We start from the raw sequence: 23,507 nt of genomic DNA, 5'->3' as shown, positions 1-23,507 counted from the left end.
TTTTTTTTTTTTTTTTTTTTTTGAGAGTTTTCAACTATTTGTCCTTCTGAATTTAGGTCCAGTGGCCTTGCCTTTGTGAAGCTTCCCTGCTGACCTCTAAAGAGAGTTCTTCTGTGTTTCCTGGAACTTTATTCTTACCTCTTTGCAGAGGTGACAAACTAAAGGCCCATGCTTTTTTCTATTTTCTTTAATTTGCTGTTGTTACTATTATGTTCATGTTTATTGGCTGACAGTCTCTAAGAAATGGGGCATTTCATGTAAAAGTTGAGATTGCTTATTTCCTTTGAGTCTTGGGGGACAGCCAACACTGGACCCACACTTCTTTAGTAGCTACCAGGGAGAGACATGCACAGTTGTCATCTTAAGGGGACCCTGAATGCTCTTCCTTCTTCAGCTGTGCATCATCCACTTGGTCTTGGAAATCCTACTTCTATCACCATGAGCACGACTGTTTTACTGTTAAAGTCCTGTGATTAAACTAACCCCAATTTGATGGAGAAAACACTGTTTTGCAGAAGAAAATGTATCAAGTCCGTGAGGTAAGATCACAGAGAAAATGTTTTCATGTTATAATCACTATTTGCCTTTTAATTAAAAGCATATTTTCAAAAATTCAACTTCATCTAATTATAGAAAGTCAAAGTAAGCATAATATTTACATAAGGAGCATAATGGGGAAGTTATTATCAAACAAGTTATGACTGTTAATTTTTTTTCTTACTAAGTTTCCTCATTTAAACTAAATGTCTTCTAGTTGATGACATCCTGAAGGTGAATTACAGGTTGGAGGAACCACACACTCCAGTGAAAGGGAGAAATGCAGCTTATTGATGAGCAGAGAGGCCACCAGAAATAATCTCTAATGATAAATTCAGGGACTTCAAGGGCAACCAGCTAAAGCAGCACTGGCTGGCTCATTGCTTCCTGGGAGGCTGAGTCACTAGGGAAAGGTACTGGGAGCTGGGATTTCCTCTTAGTGCTCAGCAAGGAGCTGGGGCTGCACCCAGGCAGAGCTCTATTTGGGCCAGGATTTAAGTGTTACAGTTAACAGTATTACAAAGAAAGGGTTAACGTGCCCTGTGGAGGCTTGACTCTGTATCTTATGTTTAACTTCCCCTTTGACAGCAGTTTCAAAGAATGCTAGATTCTAAAAACATGACAAGGTCTCAGTGAAGGGAATAAATGCTTCTGTTCCCTAAGAACTTCTCTATGAATTGATTGCCCAGCATTTCCATAGTTAGGGGATCGTTCAGCTCTAAGTCTAGATGTCGAAGTTATTCTGGCTTATGGGTATATTTCTGTGGCTTGATTTCCAAATCTTTAATCCTGTGTGTTCAGAGAAATCTTTTTATTTTGGGATCAAACCCTCCTCTCTCCCCTCATCAGAACTTCCTCTCATTCTTTTGAACTCTTTCTGGGTCAGCTTCCTCCAGGAAGCCTTGCCTGAATATCACACACATTTCTGATGACCTAGCAGGCAAAGGCAACCCATAGGGAACTCAGTGCATGCTCTGGTTTCCCCACTCAGGCATAGCAGCCCTGGAGTCCCGGGAAAGCTACCTGTCTTAGAATATGCCATAGTGGCATGAGAATTACTCTGAGGTGTGGCCATCTGGGAAACAAGTGATATAGAAAAGAACACTTGGGAATTCCCAATATCTGCTTGAAAGAAGAGCTCCCGAAAAGAATTCAACTGTTTGTTCTAGGACTTGTCAACAAGAAATGTCAACACCACACGAGACACCCCTGTCTCCCATCTCTTCATACCTATATCTCCCATCTCTTCTCCTAAAGGCCCACTTATCTTTTCAACTGCTTTCCCAGAAGTGATCTTACCTATTCCCCTTTCCTTTGTCAGATGCTACATGAGCTTCAAGTACTAACCTTTGAGTCCCATATCTTTGTAAACTCTGTATGAGGTGGTCAAAGTCATTTTTTCTCTTGCTAAATTGTTAGATTTAAATTCACAGTTCCCAGTGTGAATTTGACTCAGAGGCAAGTCTCCTACAGAATGTAGGAGAGTGAAAGACAAGGTTTTCCCTTGTGACATCCAGAATGCACAGGAACATGATGACCCAAATCCTAGGACCATGAACTCCAGGCCATGAGCATCTCCCAGGTTTTTACTGACAATCTGTCTGCATTCAGGGAGCTGCTATAGGCTCTGAATGAGGCAGAGAAATGCCACAGTTTCTGTCTCACAGGGACTCACAATCATTAACTGCATGAAGTATACATGTAACAGGGTTGAAGAGATGGGGGAAGGGGGAGACAAAAGGCATAAAATGATTTAAGATGCATCATGCACACATACCAAATACCTATGATAAAATGTAAATATTTTATGTCATAAATATGTACTACTACTACTACTACTACTACTTATAATAATAAGGAACGTGGGCAAAGAGACCGAAGGAGGGAGTTGGGAGGGGAGAGGAAAAGGAATAAAAGGAATCAAGATGTGCTAAGGGCATATACCTATTCCCTAAGATAAAGTAAATTTCAGGTACTGCTATCATGGACTAAAAAAAGCATATTATTGGAGATGCATACTAGTGACACTCTAAGGGATGAAGGAGCCATTATTCCTATAAATCATGAACCCCAAGTGGCTCAGAGGCAAGGCCCCATTGCACTAATTTTTCTATAATGCCTTAGAATAGTGATGCAAACAGCACTGATGTGTAGGAAATGCTGAATGCTACTGCTTTTTCATCACTTGTCATAAGTATGTGAATGTCTCTCCCAAAATACACAGCTTGGAAGGGAAAGAAATGCCCACTTAGCAGCACTCTCATGTCTTCTACACCATCTGATCTCGCTTTTATTTTTCAATTTCTTTCTGTTCTTTGCTCCTCCTCCAACTGTTCTGCTACAAGAGGATTTTCATGGCCACCTACCCTGCTGTTTCTACTCCCTGGCTTTTATTTTTCTCATCACTATTACAATTCCCCTGGATGCCCCTTCACATTTAGGCTTAGCAAAGGCTTTGACTGAATTCCATCTGTTCTACACAGACTCCTAGAAATACTCTGCTCTAAAGGACATTTTTAGCACTGACTTGCACATATTGTTCATTCTGCATTTATTACGTTTGGCCTTTAAAGCAGAATATATTTGACTATACCTGCAAGTTGGTTGTGAACTTTCACAGAATAATAGAGCATCTCTCCCTACCTTTCACAGAGTACAGCACCTTGCATGCAGCAGGTGCTCCATATGTTCTCTGAGAAGTTCTTAACACACTCCATCTCTGCATAAGGAACAGCATGGACAACAGTTGTTCACATTCACAAATCTATAGAATGTATAGTAAGCATGGCTCAAAGACAACACAGTAGAAAGAAGGATTTAACTTTCCTACTTCACCCACAGTGTTGCCTCTCATTGGCAATCTGAACCTACCTGACTGGTATCAATGGGGCACGGGATGAAGGAGGCTTGAGAGAGGAACTGTGTGGTACCCAACAGATCTCTCACACCATCAGCATCACGTTTATATTCTTTGACAGGCTCCAATCTCATCTTCTCCTTTGGAAGTAAGGCTTCATAGCAAGGGGCATAGCCAGAGGGAGGCAGGAACTTAAATTCTCCATGGCGTCCACCCATGAGGAAACGTACTCTGCCAATAGAAGAAAGCAGGAAATAGAGGGGTCAAGAAATATCCCAGTCTCCATAAATGAAAATTAAAAATCAGTTCCCACTGTCCCCTTGATCGCAAATTATTTTGTGGGAAAGCAATTAAGTTTAGAATCCTCTTAGCAAATATTTTAAAGTATGTTAGCAGCACTGGAGAGATATCTATGTGATCCTCTGTAGACATATATTATGTTTTAATATTTTTATTTGTTCTTAAAAGCTAAATTTGTCTTTATTCTAATATGTTATTATTATGGATGTGAATATAATATTGAAAAGAATGATGAGAGTATTATTCTCTGTAAAGATCATATTGAATTTACACCATGAGAACTTCATGTCTCCTACTAGAGAAAATTACACACATGTGAATTAAAGAGAACATGATGTAACTATCTAGAGAAAACAGGAAACTTTTTACTATTCAGAAAAATATTAACCACAAATGGTATACCCAGCATATGCTATGTAATAAAAACACATTGCAGGGGCTCTAGGTCCACAAAACAGCCATCAGAGGCTGACTTTGAGGTAGCAGTTGAAGGGGTAAGAGTTGGCTTGCCATAATGCTAGCTGCTAGCTTGGGCAGCACCCCCTGCTGGGATTCAGGCCTGATACCCTGGCCCACCCCTGCATCCCTACTGAGACTTCCCAAGGAAAGGGAAAGGGCTCTCAGTAGCCCATAGTACTGATAGACAGGCACTAATTACCAACACACAGAAATAGTTCAGTATTTCAGTTCATCTTAGCAAATATGCTAAAGAATTTCATCTCCACATACATGGGTCAGCTTAGTGTTAGCCCTCAGGAGATGAAGTGTGAGGGACAGGACGGCCTATGCGCCCTGGCAAGAAGTTGTGATTTTAATCTACATGGGAATCTGCACATGAGCTTTATGATGAGGAAATACAAGACTCTTCCAGGAGGCCTATGCTGATAGGTGTGGGGACCAGTGAGAAAGCCACTGAAGGAGGCACAGGGAGATGAGACTGGTTAGACCAAGGTGACCCCAGCAGCCAGATCTCCATTTTGTTTAGAATTAGGGTTGTTAGGAAATGCTGATAGATGGGGTAGAGACATGGAGGAGGATGATATATGTGGAGGAAGTTATTTAGCAAAGCTCTCACAGAAGAATGTATTTCAATAGACCTAATTTTCTTTAATGAGAACATTCTGGAAGGGCAGACTTGCAGGGGTCTTAGCTAGCTGCATAATTAAAATGTGGGAAATATCTTAATTATGAAACTGGAAAGTAAAAATTGCTCCAAGTGAAAAATATTTTTTCCTTCCTAATAGGAGAGGAATACTTTACCCCAAAAATCACTGGATAAAATACTACTTTAAAATTAATTATAGAAATCACCCAACACCTCCCACTTTCCTGTTTTAAAAAGTGCTAAACAACAATGATGTAGAGTCAGAACCACAAGTGCCCCTTGTGGTTGCACCCACATTAAGTGTTATATAATAGGGCATGATCTATGTGTACTAAGAATGTGAACAAATGACATTAAAATGAAATTGAGTCATTAGCCTGCAGTGTTACTAACTTAGTAAAGCTTTAGGAAATAATGACTATGCGTGGGAATTATTTGTTGAGTACTTCCCAATTCAATTGCACCATAACAGATTGCATTACTGGCATAGGATAAAATTGGACCTTTTCAAGCAAAGAATTAGTGTGGGAAGTTTTCTGCCTTTTTCTTCTCATTAAGCACCCTTCCTGTGAGAAGCTGAATGCCTGGGAGCTTACACAGCAAGTGGGTTCTGTTACCTCCTAGCATATGGATTCCAAGAGCATATAAATGGTCTCATAAGAGGATCTAAGCTGGACTTCATTATTCATGAGGTCTCTTGCCATCTCTGTTTAGCCTCAAAATATTTCTAACATTTTAAAATGGAGTGAAGTGTCCAATATCACTTAAAGAGAAGAATGCTGTCTCTTGTTATATTTACTTATTAAAAATGGACTGGTAATTTGGCTATAAATCTTCTCTCCTCTAATGGCCACAAAAACTATAAAATGAAAAATTAATGTAGACAGAAATCAGTGTTTACTGCTTACTGAAGCATCCACCTTTGAACACCATTTCACTGTGCTTCACTGAGTGAGAGACAAGATTTTGGACTGCTTCAGAAGTCCTGCTAGGTAATGGCTCTTGCACCCAGCAGGTGGGAGTGAACTGGAGCTGCCCCAGCCACCCTTTCCATCTGTGGCTCCTATGCTCACTGAAGAAACAACCTGGCCAGAATCTGCTGAAGGGGATATGACAAACAGCTACCGGGAATGGGGTTTCCCTTCATGACTGCCCTGGGGCCATCCAGATTAAGGAATAAAATAAAAATTTGAAGGTAATAATCAAAAGAAGGAAACAAATGCATGAAAATCTGATTTAATTATTGGAGTGTGGTATCACAGTGGGTTCTGCGTTTTGAAAAGTTCCAAAGGGGGACCTATAAACCCATAATTCAGAGGATTCCCAATATGTTCATATTGTAAAGAGACGTGCTGGGTCATCTATGGAGGACACAGCAACACAATACAACAAAACAAAACAAAACAAAAATTCTGCCAAAGAATTCTCTAGCCTTAGCTCACAACTTCTTCTAGAATGAGAGGGAAAAGATTCCCCTGCAATTTCCAATCTGGAGAAATAGAAGAGTGTTGTCTTTCATCAGAAGTCTGCTGATGAGGGCCACAGGAAGTTACTCAGAAGATAGCAGGTATACCCTGCAGTTTGGTGAGGGTCACATTTATCTGGTAGTAGAAGAGAAAGGGCAAGAAAAAGCTTCATGACATAGAACTTGAGGGTGACAATAGGAACCAGCCTCATGAAGGAGACTGATGTCAGCCATCCAGAGGATTGGAGAGACAAATGACTTGGAACAGGGGGCAAGCATGAAGGGAGATGTGAGGTTAGCTAGAGGAAGCAGCCAGAAGCAATGGTAAGACTGTACTGTAAGATCAGTGGCATGAGCTCCAGACTGAGGATAAGACAACCTCAAAAGGGCCCCAGAAGAGAAAGCCACAGAAATTGTGATAGCCACCACCCAGAGATCCCATGCCACAAGATTGCTGGCCCAACTCCACAGGATGTACCTATCCCTGTTCATATCTCCACTGGCTCCACTCTTAAGGGGTGTGGCCCAGGAGCCAGCTAACTACTACAGAGCAGATCAATGGAAGGACACAGTAATCACACATTGCAGGTCTGGCTTGGGTGAAGGCTCAGAGTTTTTACTGGTTATAAACTCTAGATCTTATTATCAAATGGATGGAACTTTTAAATTACTGACAAGATTGTTTTTGTTCCTAACAGGAGCTTTAAAAACTATATAGCCTACCCAAGAACTCATGGGGGCCAGAAGTCCATGGCATCAATTTATCAATGAGTTCATGGTTCTTTTACTAAATTCAGGTATAGATCATCAATCAGCAAAATGCAGCACTGCCAACCACACTGGACCTTGAATGCCAATGGCTCTCAGCTCTTAGTTTAACAGCTCTGTGTTGGCACTGGCTGAAGCGGGAAATTGGTCATATGTGTGGGGGCAAGATAAGGCCACAGTGCTTAAAAAAATCAAGCTACCTCAGTCTTGAGAAAAATGCTACCTAGACAATTTCAGTCAGCAGTTGCTAGGCAGCCTTGTGTCTTGTGTTGCTAACTTTGTACAAGTATAAATAAACACCCTACTGTTGTTGTTCAGTCCTCTTTTCCCATCTGGTAAGAAGCTTCCACCTGACCTCAATCTTGTTTTCTTGTCTTTCTTTTCTAAATTCCTTTGCCATTTCTCCTGGGGACCACTGAGAGCCACGCAGGCCATGACAATTTAGTGCTTGAATAGGGATCCCACAAGGAGAATTGGTAGGCAGGAAGACTCTTCTCAAATTTTTCTGTGCAGCTAGGTAGAAAAGTACATTAGTCAGTCAATATTTAGCACAGGAGTGTTATATTAACAATTTTCAGGTGTAAAATGTGGGGCATGGAAGTCTACTGACCTTAAAAAAGAGATATAGAGATATAGGCTTAAGAGAAGCAAAAGAGATATAAGTGTTAAGAGAAACACAAAAGGAAAAGAGTATATTGAATTATTAGTAGTCAAAAATGGGATAGAGTCTCAAGAACCACAGATGTTTATAGATGTACATAAAAATGTTTGCTGTTTTCTTGGTTCTTGTAACTACCTTAATTTGTAAGAACACAAAGGACTTAGCTCAGAGTACTATTTTAAAATCATCTCCTGGGGCCAGGGATATAGCTCAGTAGCACAAGCACCTACCTAGCAAGCACATGGTCCTGAGTTTGGTTTCTGGTACCACTTCAAAATAAAAATAAAAATAAAAGTAAAAAAAAATCAATCCCTGAGCAGGAAAATGAGGGTGAAACAAAGGTACCACCAACAGAGTTTAAGCCCCCTAGCTTTGCTCAATCAGATGAAAAAAAAATTCTTTTAAATTTCACATGACTAGTTCAGAGTGGTACAGTAGTGTGGGAGAGGGGTATAGATATCTGAAACATCCCAGTTCCCCTCCTACCAGTGAGTGGCCACGGCTACTGGGCAGTAACTATTGCATCAGTTGGGGAAGGGAATGTGAGTGATGGATCCCACACCTGGCACTAGGACAGGACAATTGAGCCACTTCTAGCAGCTCACCTACTTCTGAAGTGATGGAGTAGACATTGCAGCCACAAAGAGGTCTCTAGGTTTTGACTGGGGTCACTGGTTTGGACTACACAGGGAAAATTGAGGTTATTTAAAACATTAATCAAATTATCTCAAACTGTTCTGATCAACCTCAAATGATTTTAAGACTATATTTGGTAATATTAATTGGCTCTGCTCAGATTTTGGACTAATTTCTCTGGTGTTACTGTCATTATCCTTCAGACAAGTTAATTCTTCTTTTTTCATTCATGGGTCATCTTAGGTTAAGGGAAACTATGTGATAGCTTCCTCTTGCAAAATACAGGATGTAGGTTTCTCATTGTAGATCATGATTCAGTTATAAAAATAAAAGGGGGAATCTTTTCCTATAAATTTCACACCTTATAATGACTTCATTTGTCAGTACATACTATCAAATTTATAAATTCTACATCAGCAAAAAGACATTTCAATCAGGTAAATTAAAAAAAGGTATTTTAGGGTCAAGAATAAGCTTGTGTTCTGCTACAGCATCCTGTTGGGCTGTGTCATGAAGCCAGATCTGGAGAAGAAGTGGATAGGGAAGAGGATAGATTTGACCTGGGGCCTCTTGAAGAAACTGACAAAATGGAAATCTAAGATATAAATAGGTGATATAGTATATCCTTCTATTCCTTCCAAATTTTTCTGATAAGAGATCTCTGCTCATTGACAAACAACAGAATCTCACTAGTCTATTTATAATTATTAATTCATAAAATTGCAATAGAGTTACTAAAACTCAAATTTGATCAAAAATAGTTTGAGTGCACTCTAATTTTATAAGATTTTTTTGTTGTGTGTACTGATTTATTTGTTTAAAGGACAACAAATTAGGTAAAAGCTTCTTATGTGTTAGAGATGTCTGGTTAAAAGGGTTATGTTATGTCAAAATGAAAATTTAAGTAGGTTATAAAATATCACCATAAGTGTAAGTGTCATGCTGCAAATGGTATGTACAGTTCTGATTTCTAAATTTCTGTTTAAAAATATGTACCTGTCATATTTTAACATTCTATAGGGAGTTAAATATTAGAACATCTATGGTTGTTAGAAAATAACAGTTCTATTTTATAGTCTAAGGTGCTTGACAGTGAGATAAGATAGTAATATTATACTTACTGCCTCCCTTACACTGTAATGTCAATAGTCTTCTCTTCTGGATGATTAAAAACTGAAGTTTGAAGATTAAACGTTAGAGAGATAGATGGGCTAAGAGGATCACCAGTATTTTGACCCCAGTCCTCCAAGGTCAATTTGGACCCATGACACAGAGAACCTCTCCTATGACTCAATTGCATCACTAATCTTGCAATCAAGGAGATTATAGGACCACAGAGAAAAGTGATTATACCATGTACAGTGTGACAAAGGAGAGTGTCCAGGAGAGAAAAAAATCTCTCAAGCTTTCACAAATAGCAACTTGGTCAGGCAGTGTCTGTGACTCATCCAGATGGCTAACATTGACAGAAGAATGAAGAAGTGCTGTGCTTGGTATCGAGGTGATTCCTGAGGAGAGTTAACTGACCTTGATAGAAAAAATTTATTAATACATGTGTTGCCTTAACTTGGCCTTAAATATCCAGTAGAAAAGTATAACCACAAAATGTGAAAAACAGTACCACAGTAATATGTTAGCTGTAAAATGTTCAAATCACTAATAACTTCTGATGATTTCCAGTTATTCTGGTAATTCACTATCAGCCTATATAGGGATAACTTGCTGCATACAGATGCCAAAAACCTTGGACTGGAAATTTTTAGCCTAAAGAATTAAGTTTATAAAAAATGAAAAATATTTCTACATACTTCTCCAAACACAGCTTCTCCAACTGCAACCAAACACCTAGCACTTATATAACAAAATAGAAAAGAGAGAGATGTGGGAGAAGGTGGAAATTGGTCATATGTGTGGGGGCAAGACAAGGCCACAGTGTCCAAAGCAGTTGAGCTACCTCAATCTTGAGAAAAACATCTTGCTTAGACAATTTCAGTCATTAGTTGCTAGGCAAACTTGTATCTTGTGATACTAACTTAGCAAAAGTATAAACACCCTACTATTGTTCAGTCCTCCTTTCCCCTTTGGTAAAAAGCTTCCACCTGATTTAAATCTTGTTTCTTGTCTTTATTTTCTAAATCCCCTTGCCATTTCTCCTGTGGACCACCGAGTGCTGCATGAGTCACAATAGCTCTGGGCCTTGATGCTACCAGTGTACACCAGTGGTTGACACTGGCAGATGCTGGCTGCCACAACTCTGCTGGTTGGTCTCTGATGCTGATCTTCCCAGGCTGCCAGTCTCTGGAGATCTTAAAGCTAATAGCCCAAGAGTATATTACTCTTTTTAAAACAACCCCTGTATGCATACTACTTAGGATAGGAGTTTCAGATCAATTTATAGGACCTTTGAAGCCCACACCATCCAGTAAATAAACTAAGTAGATTTAAAAAACTACTGGAGCAAGGCCTTATTTGAGCAGGGTTAGTGCTGCAGCCTAAGAAAAGGGGGTCAGTGCACAACAGAGCCCTTCCTAGACCAAGCACAGAAGGGTGACAGGAGTGTTGTAGGTCTGTGTCTGTTTGAAATTGAAGCTTGCTGACTTAGTCTGAGTTGGTCTAAATTCAAGCCTTCCCATAGTGGGTGCAGTGCATCTGCTTTAGGGGCAGACATCTTGGCCACAGTTCAGCAAGACATCAGGCTGTTTGACATCTGTCACATCTGTGTGAAAAATACTATTGCCACAACAGGAAGTCTTGCTTCAATTTCTTTTCTTGTCCTTTTTAATTTTGTGTAACTTTTTAAAAACTAATTTTGCATGTTTATTCTGGTAATCTAAACAACTAATGTGAAGATGACATTATACAATACAATAACCATTGTCTAATTCTTATTATTTTGTTTAGTGAAATTCTGTGTTCTTTTTCTCTTTCTTTCCTTCTTCTTTTGTTCTTTTTTCTTTCTGTTTTCTACTTGGCATTCTTTTCAAAAAATAAAAAAATAAAAAAGGGAGTCTTCACAAGGGCTACCTGTGTCAATCACAGCTTACCAGGGTTTGGAGATACTGTGAATGTTAATAATAGGCCGAGATCCAACCCATGTTTAGGTGGGCATTTCCCTTCAGAGTGGTGGCAGGAGCTTGGAGAGGAGGTGTGGAAGGAAGAGGCAAGGGCCACAATAGCTGACAACAGGTTACAACTCCTATCAAAGTGGCCTAGAGATTGGCTGTGAAGCAGCCTGAGGGGTGGTGGGGACACAGTGGCAAATTGCCCCAGTGTATTCTCTGGGGATTGGAGGGGAGGGAAATGAGAGGTAGGGAGTTTGACCACTGTTGGTCAAAACACATCCCAGTCTGGGTCAGGTGCATCTGGTCAGTATCAGAAGGAGAAAAGATAGCCATACCTACCTTTCTACTTCTCCCAGTAAATACTGTGTCTGGGACTTAATACTTATTTTATTAACCTTTTGCTCCATTCACAAATGAGACTGTGCAATTGGAATGCAAGGTTCTTTCCTTTGTATATTTTCTTTCCTGCTGTTTAAATTCTATAGAATCTTCCAGCTTCTTCCAAATACAAAACAGAATTTAAGAATTGAGTCTAGAATTAGTTGGTGCTTGTTTTTGAGAGCTTTTCTCATTCTGTGGTCTAGGCTAGTGTCTAGCTCTCAGCTCTCCTGCCTCAGTCTTCTGAGGGCTGGGGTTTCAAGTGTGCACTTCTGCACCTGGGATAGAACTAGTGTTCTTTATTCTCAAACTTTCCCCCTGAATTGATGGATTCAACATTTCATTAATTAATTTAATCTCTTCCACTAAGGCACTATGTCATTCTCTTGGGTCTACAATTCAGAAGTTCCATTTTAGGAAGGTAAGTTTTTCTTCTGAAGGTGTTTATAGTAAGCAGTGGTGTCCTCAGATTACCTTGGAAATGAGCCATTACTTCAACATTTTTCTTCAGAGAATCAGAGAAATGCAGAGATATAGAAGACAGTTTTATTTGCATGACTAATTTTGAAAACATAGGGCAAGCTACATTGAAAAAACTCTGAGCATCTTCAGTGTTCTTTTGGTATTGTGTATCTTTACTTGCTAATTTGAAGAATAGATGAGGATAACTACTACAAAGATCCACATTTGAAAGACTGGCCCACAAATTAAAAAATACAGTAAAAATTAAGACCGATTTATTGTGTTCAAAATGGGTGACTAGTTTTCCTCTTCTCAGTATTGTTATTCATGGGTTAGTAGCAAACACAGAGTTACTTTAATCTTACTAGATGCTTCATTATTTTTATCTGCAATCAAATCCTTTCCAGAAGACTGGAATAACATTCCAAAGAAGAAAAGAATACAAATTGTGGTTAAGAGGACAAAGAGTTAACAAGCTTTCTGCTAAGCTGAATTTATTGTGACTTATTGCATATCACTGAACCTGGAGAAGAGTCTAAGTTGAGGACATTCTCACACTGCTATTTCTTGGCTAGCATTTGATGAAAGTGCAGAGCAATCCAGCTAGTACTCATTATCTTCTCTGAAGAAGTATATTTATCTCAGCAATAATTTCCACACATTGACCACAGCAAGCTGGAAATAGCCAAGCTGCTGGTTACCTGAATTTTAGCCAAGTTTGGTGTGGAAACTAATGGAAAACAAACAACAACCACAAGTGCCAAATTATTTTGGATGCTGCTGTTTTTATAAATTAGAAAGGCCCACTAATGGAGTTATGTAAAATGATTAAGTGCATCTATGAGAAACTGTAAAGTATATTCTACCACAGTAAATAACTCATCCATTTTTTGTAAAACAAAAAGTGCTTCCATGTGCTGTTACATACTACAACTTTGGAATGATGTTGTGTGGTTTATTCATGCCATAATTCCAATTGCAGAGGGCATTGTGTGAGATCATTTTTTTTTTTTTTGGTGGAACTGGGGATTGAACTCAAGCCCTTGTGCTTGCCAGGGAAGTGCTCATTCTACTGAGCCATCTCCCTGGCCCCTGAGATCACCTTTTAATGAGAGATTCTTGGCATCTACGTAACTGAACTTTTTCAGTAGGATCCAAGGTCCATGTGCCTCATCCCCAAATCTGTTTTATATTGAATAGGGCTGTTAGTTTCGGGCCCTCTGCACTAGTGCACCGTGATGCTACCCGGAGACAGGCCACGAAGGGAAGTACAAGACAGCAGCATATCCATCATAGCTAGCAAAGAAAACACAGATTGATTTGTGGTTTTGTTGGTAAGTGCTTGTGCTGCCTTTGATTTTACTGTGGGTAAATCTAATTGAAAATGATTTTTCCTCTTCATGTCTCTGCTCTTTGATGATTGCCAGCAGGGATAACCTAATCAGGTATTACTAACAACACAACTTGTGATGATAAAAATAATTATTAAAAAGTTCAAGACTACAACCTCATTAAGGATCATTAAACAGAAGGAAATGGAAGTGCGAAAAATCTAATTTAGAAGTTTAAAATGAATATGAGAAACAATTCCAAATGCCTCTATAATGGGGAAAAAAGACTCGCCCTTTAGTTTGGCATAACGTCTTACACCTCACCGGGAGAGGTGCCATAAATCCCAGGAAGTATTCTACAGTGTTCAGTGAAACAATAAAACTTTAAAATATTTTATTAATCAATGCAGTTTGTTCAGTAATTATTTTAATTAATTTAGGATTAATAACTTATTTTCTCTTTCTAGGTTTTGGTATAATTGTACTAAAGTAGTGCAGAGAACTTCTGGTTCAGTGCCAAATTCTACTTTACCAGGGGATGTAAGATAAAGTATTATTTTATCAATTCCATTTGCTCATAAGTGAAAAAATGTATCAGTTGGCTATTTTCTAGCACAGGATTAGCATTGTGGAGATTATGGACATTTTATGAAAGACTAGATGTGTTTCAGGCATACACGTTTCCTATTTACGTGTGGACTGTGGTTCTGCCTCTCTTTGAATTATTTCATATTGTGAGACTCAGACAAAATGTTTCACAGCTGATAGCTTCCTGGGCAGGAGGCTGGAGTGACATCAAGCCCCCTGGCATGGCTCTTTAGCAAGACAATTGTAAGCAAAAAGCACCCAGATCTAAAGTTGTTAATTTCTATTTCATGTATCAAGTTCCAAAAGATAATTCTTGATTCCTAGATAGTTTAATTGAAAGACAACCAAAGTTTTATCTTACTTTGGACCATATACAAACATGTCTTAACTTACTAATCCAACTGAGGTGCTAAGGCCTCTGGCAGTGGTTTTACCCTGACAGCTGCATTACTTGGACTCCTGGGGCTCTGAGATGGATTCTCTGTGCTCCCAGCTTTAAAATCCTGTCTCTACAGCTCTCTCTTCCTCCACAGCTCTGTACAGTAGCTCCCAGGGGTACCAATATGATTCTAATTGTAGTGAATTCAGTTTCCTGCTTCATCAGTTATAATCTCTTTAAAATACAGGCATAAAGAATGGTGAAGACTCTTGAGGAAGAATTATTTTTTGAGTCTTGCCACACAATCATTAAAATGAAAAATAAAGGCCGTAAGGAAAGAGGGGCAGAGCAATGAACATAATAATCAGTGATGCGCACAGAAAAACAGAATGTATACTGTAAGCCAAAGTCAATGTGAAATATTTAAATATGTACAAAAAAGGTAGTGTGGTTGATTATCTTTTGGTGATATTATTATGGGTTCTTTGTATTTTCTTTGACTTATATTACTTTTATGAAAGAGAAAAGGAGAAAAAAACCTAAACATAAGAAGGTAAGTAGCAAAAGCAGACTATCTAAAACCAATATAACATATTGTAACAGCCTTAATTATACAAAAATTATTCAAAATTAGTATCAGAAGACCAAGAATACAAAATTAGCAAAAATATTGGTTTAAAAGCTACCTAAGAAAAATAAGCATTAAAATGTTTTATTATATTGGTAATTAAAGAAATAGAAAATTCAAATTCTAAGATACAATTTCCTCAAATTAATATGATTAAAAATAACTGTTAACAGTTAGAGTTCATGAATATTCAGTGGGCCTTTCCTCTATGTTGCTTTATATAATACTACTTGCTGGAATTTTTGGAGAAATGTTATAGACCTCACAATTCCATAGAATTTAATAAAGGAAGAAGGTATAGGTAGCAAATGTCTATATGAAGCAGAACCTCCAAATAGGAGAGTTAGTGTCTAATTTAAAAAAAACATCAATATTATTGATGCATTCCAAAGGAGTGGGACAAATGAAAGACTGAAAAGAATCTCATTTTTTGATAATGGTTGTTCCACAAAATGAGTTCAGATTAGATTTGTTGCAAAATGAGTTATAAACTTTTATGACTTTTGGACTTTCTTAGAATTTGAAATTATTGACAAGAAACTGAATTGTCCATCAGATTTCCCTGTTCATCAATCTAACCACATAGTTATACATTTTTATACACTTAAAAGTTCATAATTTTTTTATCTTCTAGGACAATAAAAGAAAAATATGGAAAAATAGTTGTAGGCAAGGAAGTTCATAGGAATTATATTTAAAACAATACAAATAAAATTGTCATGAAAATAAAACATCAAAGCAATGACTATATTATGGACAGCCAAGCAAGGGCTATTGCATGACCATAAGACAGCAGGATGCTTACTTATTGTTCAGTGAAAAAATGACATGAAACTTCATAATCAATGAGACTTCAATTTAAAAAGTCCTGTAGAAAAAAGTGTTGAAAAAATACACCAAAATATTAATAAATTACAGTTAAACACTGGTATTAGTGGTGATCTTTTGAGTATTATTTATAATTTTATCTTTTAAGATTTTTATGATAAGCATGTGATGATTTATAATTTTTAATCCTCACAGAACCTATCTTACGATTTGAGTACATAACCTAACCCTTGAAAAAGATCTCTGTTAAACAAGTATATAATGGGATGAAGTCTGGTTGCCTTTTATCCTCGTGCTGCCCCTTTCTTGGGTGATCTGCTTTAGGACTGAAGCCCTAGAGGAGACTGCTGGCTTGTCACCTCACAGGGGTGACAGGAGGGTGGGTCATGACTACTTTCCAGAAAATGATAGCTCAAACTTACTTGACACCTGCTGAAAAGCTCATCACAGGGAAGAAGAGGCCATCAGTGTTGAAGTTCTCGAACATCCCTTGCACAGGTTGCCCATTGATGCGGAAAGAGATGCTAGGTACTCCGAGGTCAAGACAGCAGCTCACCACATCATCGGATCTCAGCAGGTGCTGGTTGATGGAGGCCACAGCTCTGGGTATCCGGCCTGGTAAGCAAAGAATGGAAAGAAGGCTGGCCTTGAGTTCCAGCTCTGTCCCTAGCTATGTGACTTTGGACCATCAACTCACATTTGTATACTCTAGTTTCCTCATCTGTCCAAGGGAGATAATAATAATGTTTAACTCACAGTGTTGCTGTGGTTTGAATGAATTTCTCTATATGAGTTATTAGAACAGGGTTTGTCATATTGTAACTCAAAGCAAATGTTATTTTATTTTGTTGTTGTTGTTTATTAACTCAAGATCAGAATGACTAGATTAAGAGTAGGCAGTCTTATTGGAACAGAGTAGAAATATTATTTTTCTTAAAATCTGGAAAAACAAAACATGGAAAACTGCTGCATTGAGGACTATATCTAAACAGTGTTTTAAAATTTACTCCATTGAATGACAGTGGTAAACAAACAAACAAACAAAAAGAGACCACTTTCAATTATGTTGAATGTATCTGATCTTTTCAGAGCGACCATCAGAAATGTGATTCTGTACAATAAAAAGAAAACTTGTCTCAGAAAGATTTTCTCAAAAAAAAAAAAAAAAACAGCCTCAGTTGGTTTTTAAAGAACTCTGAATAAACTCAGAGATCATGAAGTGTGAGAAGCTGGGAACTTTGCTACCTCTGTCAGTCTGAGCAAATTTCACCTGCTTTAAAGTCACAAATCAATCTGAGGGCCTCCCAAAGCTTGGAAAAGCCATTCCAGCCCTGATGCAGCAGCTTACATCTGAAATGTCTCCCTTTAAGTCCACGGATTAAATATTTGGTGTCCAGTATGGCAGTAGTGGGGGGCATGCCTTGAAGAGGTGGGGCCTGATGCAAGGTCTTAGATCATTGGGGATGTGACCTTGGAGGGACTATGGGATCCTGGTCCTCTTCTCTCTCCCTGTCTTCTTGCCTGGTGATGAGCTGAGCAGTTTTTCTCTACCAAATGGTCCTACCATGAGGTACTGCCTCACCACAGCCAAAGTGACTGGGTCCATCAGTCATACGCTGAAGCTTCTAAATCTCTGACCAAAATAAATCTCTCTTTATAAGTTGTTTAGCTCAGGTATTTTCTTATAGCTGACTAACACACCCAGAATTTTAAATAAAGGAAAAAAAACCACTTAATCATATGCCGCATATCTTAAAATTAACCCAAGGACATATGACTTTGGGATTTAATTTCCTTTGATGAGTAATGTAGCCAACTGGAAAACAGTACCACTCAGAACTTCCATAGCCCTGGGCACTGCAGGGTTTGGCATTATAATATAAACTCAATATTTAGGAATGAAAATTTGAGAAGGATCAAAATTATAAAAATACTGTTCTACAACTACTCCTTGAAAGGCTGCACAACACTGGTGTGGCAAGGCCCAAGTTAGTGGCTGTATTTGATCAATGAAGCAATAGCCAGGGTCTCCTTTTGACACGGAGACAATACAGTTTCTTCAAATTTGGGTGAAGACCTAAATTGTCTTGATAAATCAGTTGTCTTAATACAAGAAACAAAATTTTACTTTATTTGTCCATTTCCATATCAACTATGTCTTGTGAAGAAGTGTTTCTTTGCTTCCACATTTTCTGGGAAAAAATGGCTAAAAGGGATACAGCCCTGCAGACAGTAGCAAACTACAGACTTCTCTGAGCTGAATTCACTTTCAGCTGCTGTCCTGAAGGCCACAAGGAGCCCAGGCCAAAAGGGCTCCCCAAAAAATCATTCCTTCCAAAGGAAAGTCACAGGGCCTGAGCTGCCCTAGTACCCTGTTGGGAAGGCTAAGGAGGAGCTGTTTCCATAGCTCTGTCTGAAAGTGACTTCGTAGGCTTCCATGGCTCAAAATGAAAGAAAAATGTTGAGGCTGTTTACCTGCCTATAAAGAAAAATGTTCATTTGTACTTCCAGGACATCAATTTAAAAACTTTTGCCATTCATCTTGGGATTTTGGTTTACTTTGGGACTGGAGTTTTTGTCCTGTTGGGTATCTCTAATGTGGTGGTGAAGTAGTTTGGGGTTGGGTCTTTGTAGCTGCAATAGATTTCATAGACAATATGGGATGGACAACCATATTGACTGATTAACATGTGTCAGACTTCATATTCCTTATCTCATTTAAGTTTTATCAGGCATTCATGCATAATACACACACACACACACACACACACACACACACACACTTTTTAACTCATATTTTTATTTTTTGAGACCAGATCTCACTGTGTTGCCTAGGCTGACCTCAAACTCCTGGGCTTAGGTGACCTCCTGTCTTGGCCTCTGGTGTAGCTGAGGTTACAAGTGCATATAATGCCTGGGTGTATTTTCATTTTATCTGAAAACAACTGAGTCTCCAGAGGTTGAGTAATTTTACTAATATGAAAAAATTAAAAAGTGACAGACCTAGGATTCAAACCCAGTCATTTTTATAAAGCCACACTTTGTTGTTGTTCTTGACTCCATTGACAAAAATGTCAAGAACACTGCAATTCTTTCCAACTACTGCTACATCTATGCTATTTGCATAGGTATGTTAAAGACTCTTCAAGTCAGTGGCTCAATTTATGCCCAGAGATAACTTTAAAGTTAATGGGCCTGGACATTTAAATATCCAGGAAAAGAAGAAAAATTGTCATGGCCAATTTCTAATCTCTCTCCCTAATCGCATTCCATTCCTTCCTACTGCAAGTCATAGTGTCTTTTCTGTTCCATTTCATCATCAGACAATTATCCTTTCACCAGGTAGTCTGAAATTCATTGCTGTTCTGGTGGGAGTCATTATAGGAACCTTTTTTCTCAGCTGGTGCACACACTGACATAGTTATAGGGCCTTCTCCAAGATATATGCTTCCTGTGTGTTGGTTGGAGAAGTCACAATGTTGTTCAGATATGAGGAAGCTTTGGACATTCATAAGAATGCAAGGTATAAATCTTCTAGACATTGTTTTCTCCACATCTTATCAGATGCTAGAAGAATATTGTCCTTGAATGCATCTCCACATTATTATATTTCCAGGTTTGGATAATGTTCAGTGCAACAGTCAGCTATTGTAAAGCTGGATTACCAGCCCTCTTCCCCTTTCCCCAATCACATGGAACCATTGCTAGTGCAGGTCAGATTGGGGATGGAGCATCCAGCTCACTTGCCTTCAGGGGAGATGGGGCAGGAGGAATGGGGACAGAGGAAAGGGATACTACATGTTTTGAAAGATCTGAAATTAGACAGAATATTCAGGTCCTGAAATGTAGACATCACCCCTTGACAGACCACAAGTGGGGTTTCTGCCCTTTAATGCACTGGTCTTTCATTTCTCAAATGTCTACAGATGGATCCAAGTACTCTATATTTACTTTAGTATTTATATATATTTTTGAGGCTTTATAAACCCTTCCTAGACTCTTATAAACCTCTCCCACATTTTTATTTAAAAAAAACATTTATTCATTTATTTATTTATTTATTTATGTTTGTGTGGCCAGCTCAGCCCACCAGGGGGTGGGGGCTGGCTGGCATGTGGTGCTGCGGGATTGAACCGCGGTCCATGTGCTTTGCTAAGCTTGTTCTAAGTAGGTGCTTTAGACCACTGAGCCATCTCACCAGCCCTATAAGGATTTTTTTTTTCTCCTTGAATGCCTTCAGTGCACTTTTGGCTGGCTGGAGTGTTGTGGGGATCGAACTACAGCAACCTGAGGCTGACAGCTTTGTGGAAGCAGCCACTTAAAGAACTGAGCTAGGGCCAGGCCCCCTCTTCCACATTTTTAAAAATGCTTCTAATGTTCTTAACCATTTTCTAAACTTGTAAGCCTATGTAATTTTAATAACATACGTATACTGTACAGTGTAGTATTTATACATTTGCTAAAGAAATACATATTGTAAATGTATTTTATTTCAATTTAACATTCTTATAATATGTTAGAATTAACATTTTACATATATTTTCATATATTTAAAACTTTTTAGGGGCCAGGGAGATGGCTTAGTAAAATAAGCGCTTCCTTGGCAAGTGCAAGGGCCTGAGTTCAATCCCCGGTTCCACCAAAAAATAAGAATAAAAATAAAAATTAAAAATAAAAAAGTAAAAATTTTTAGGCAAAAATCATTAAACCATATATACTACACATATAAATATAGATACTACTGTACACTAACCACAAAATTCTGTGATTCAGCAAAAAGTTCACAGTAAATAATTTAGATTAATATTTTTTGAAAACCTGTAAATAATTTAGATTAATATAATTTCAAAACTGTGAAATAGCAAGGGACTACTACATACAAATAAGTAAGGTCAGTATATTCCCTAAAGTTTTAAAATTTTAAACTGATTATAAAACAGTGAAAACAAACCCCTCCATATCAACCAACTGAAAACCACGACCAACTGCAAGAAGCTTGTCATCAGGCCTGGAGGTGACATTAAATTGTTGATATCAGGCAGTTAGATTTTAGGCAGAAAGTTAAAGAACAAAGGAACACATGATGGGTTATAACGTCCCCACTGACAAAAGAATATACAGTGTATAGATTTGTCTTTTAAAGATGAACTCTTCCTTCATGCTGGTCTCGGGAAGAGTGTGTTCCTGGTTCTTTATGTGAGAGACACATAGCTAATGCTTACATAAGAGTATTCCTACATGGGGTGCAATGTTTCCAATTGCAGCTTTGCAAAGAAGCACAGCAGACATGCTTGGGACAACAGAAAGGAGAGGTGGGATTCTTGTTCTGGTGACAACCTGAGTCCTCTACTGTCAGCAAGGCAGAGCCCAACCATCCACAGGGGTGGAGAGTGGGCATGATTGGGGAAAGCTCAGTGTTCATCTTTAGAAGGGAAGCTTGAGGTCTTTTTAAGAGATCACTGGCTACAGTGCCTGAAGTGATCCAGATACGTTAACCACCGCAACATGAAGCAGCAGGCAGTGTTGACAAAATGATGGATTTATAATCAGATCAGGATCCTTCTTAGTGTAACTCAGGATAAATAACTGAGATATCTTTGTATCTTTGTTTCTACCTATGCAACACAAGGCCAGTATAAGGGGTCATTATGCGGAGAAAATTCACAAAGCGTATGTGGTCCATCGCCGAGTAAATAAAGCTGAATCTCTCCTTTCTTTATAGAAGCCTAATAATCCTATGTGGCAAGAACCAAATTGGTACTAACATTCAGTGTGAGAAAAGTTAAGTGATCTGTACTGGCCCATGTGTCTGACGTCAGGCACCACCAAGTCTCAGACAGGCCTGATGCTCTTCCTACCCAAGACTCAGGAGCCTGTGTCATTTCAAATGGAAGTGGCAACTTCAGCTTACAGAAAGTGAGATCCAGCAGGAGCGGAAGGGCTGACACCTGTGCAGGGTACTCACCTGACCAGAGGTGAAGTCCGTCAAAGCCGTAGGAGTACAGGTCATCACCAACACCATTGCCACCCCATCCTTCTCCACCTCCTGGGTAAGGGGCGTAGCCTGAGGAGGAGGCCCAGCCCACCCGCAGGTGTGTAGGCTCTGCAGTTAGGAAGGGGTCCACTTGGTCAATAATTAGCTCGAAGTACCACTTCTTGTACTGGGCTGAGCCCTCAGCAACTCCCAAGAAGATGTTTGGCCGAATACTGAAAATTAGAAATGGGAGAAGTAGAATCTTCAGAATCTCAATGACTGAAAACACAAATCGAACCAGACGCAAAGAAGCACTGACCCAATTAAACGTCGCGAAAGAGCAATGCTTTGGTTTTGTTGTTGGTCAAAAGGAGCAAAAGCTTACAGCTTTCAATATTTGGTCAAATTTTTAGTGGGAGGTGTCAGGACAACTTTAATTCCAATATAAAATACAAAGGATTTTTCTTTAAACATTCCATTCAAGGGAACACATTTACTGAGCACCAACCATGGGTGACAGTGCTCAAAGCATTATATAAAGTAATATGATCACAAACCTTTGTGTCTCTCTGTAAGTGAAAGAAATTACTTGCTTGAGTTCCATCTTCCAGCAAATTGGTTTTAAGCACACTCATTTTCAAAACAGTAGCTTTGTTCCTTAAGCCTTATTAATACTAATGGCATCTTAAAAGCATTAAGAAGTCACTATTAGGCAACTTGTAAAAGGCAAGAGGTTTTAATATGCTCGGTAAAGTGGTTAAAAGCTCGGGACAGACCACGTATGAAAAGTGTGCAGTTCACTGCCAAGTTAATAAAGGTGAGTCAGTCCTTTGTTGAGCAAATCCTAACAATCTGTAGAGGTTTTATTTGGAGTCATATTCTTACAGATGTGCTCCTCTTGGGCTGGGAGTGGGTTATTTGGGAGGGACAAAGACAGACCAGGCTGTGTTGAGAGGTCTGCACGGCTGCTCACGTCTGCAGGCTGCACTGTGCCTCAAAGGGAAGTTCTTCCCTCATGCTTGTGAATTAGGTACAGGTTCAGGTGGAAAGTGAATAAGAACCCAAGGCCACTCCAGGCCCATAAGTTTATGTGATTCACAAGTGGCAGTGCATGGGGACCAGTCAGAAAGAAAGGAATCTGGCAGGGTCTTCATCCTGGCCCTCACAGAAAACAGCGGGCCATGAGTCAGAGGACACAGGAAACCCAGCATCCACTGGGGACATCCATTCTATTGAAAAATCTTAATATTTGCCCATCAAAACAAATCTGAGTATTATGAAGAAGTTACAAGATGTACATTTACTTTTCAAATAAAACATAGCAAGTCACTTCGGGGCTAACTTTTTTAGCCCCTAGATAGTGCAAATCCTTTATCTTCATTACTTCAAGGAAACATTTTGAGGAACTGATCAAGGTGTGGAGTACACGACCCTGGTCAGGAAACGTGCACATCTGCCTGATTGTTTCCTTCATGCTTCCTGCCACGAGAACTGTGGGTGAGAAACTGTAGCTCTGATCAGTTCTCTTCTCCTGCCAGGAGACAAGAT

The 23,507-nt window shown here is 39.0% G+C and overlaps 1 protein-coding gene across 1 annotated transcript in view; it reads right to left on the bottom strand.

The window, feature by feature from the left end:
• Ryr3 (ryanodine receptor 3) overlaps positions 1-23,507 on the bottom strand; it is a 622,696-nt gene that overhangs the window by 262,948 nt on the left and 336,241 nt on the right. The window contains exons 18-20 of the mRNA XM_023703237.1: positions 21,951-22,192; positions 16,408-16,600; positions 3,409-3,625 (exon numbers count right to left, since the gene is read on the bottom strand). Of these exons, the coding sequence (XP_023559005.1) occupies positions 3,409-3,625; positions 16,408-16,600; positions 21,951-22,192 (652 nt within the window). The remainder of the gene's footprint in view (positions 1-3,408; positions 3,626-16,407; positions 16,601-21,950; positions 22,193-23,507) is intronic.

The sequence above is a fragment of the Octodon degus genome, unplaced genomic scaffold (assembly GCF_000260255.1).
Source record: "Octodon degus isolate 3935 unplaced genomic scaffold, OctDeg1.0 scaffold00166, whole genome shotgun sequence".
Classification (NCBI taxonomy): Eukaryota; Metazoa; Chordata; class Mammalia; order Rodentia; family Octodontidae; genus Octodon; species Octodon degus.
This window is presented reverse-complemented; position numbering and strand designations above follow the sequence as displayed.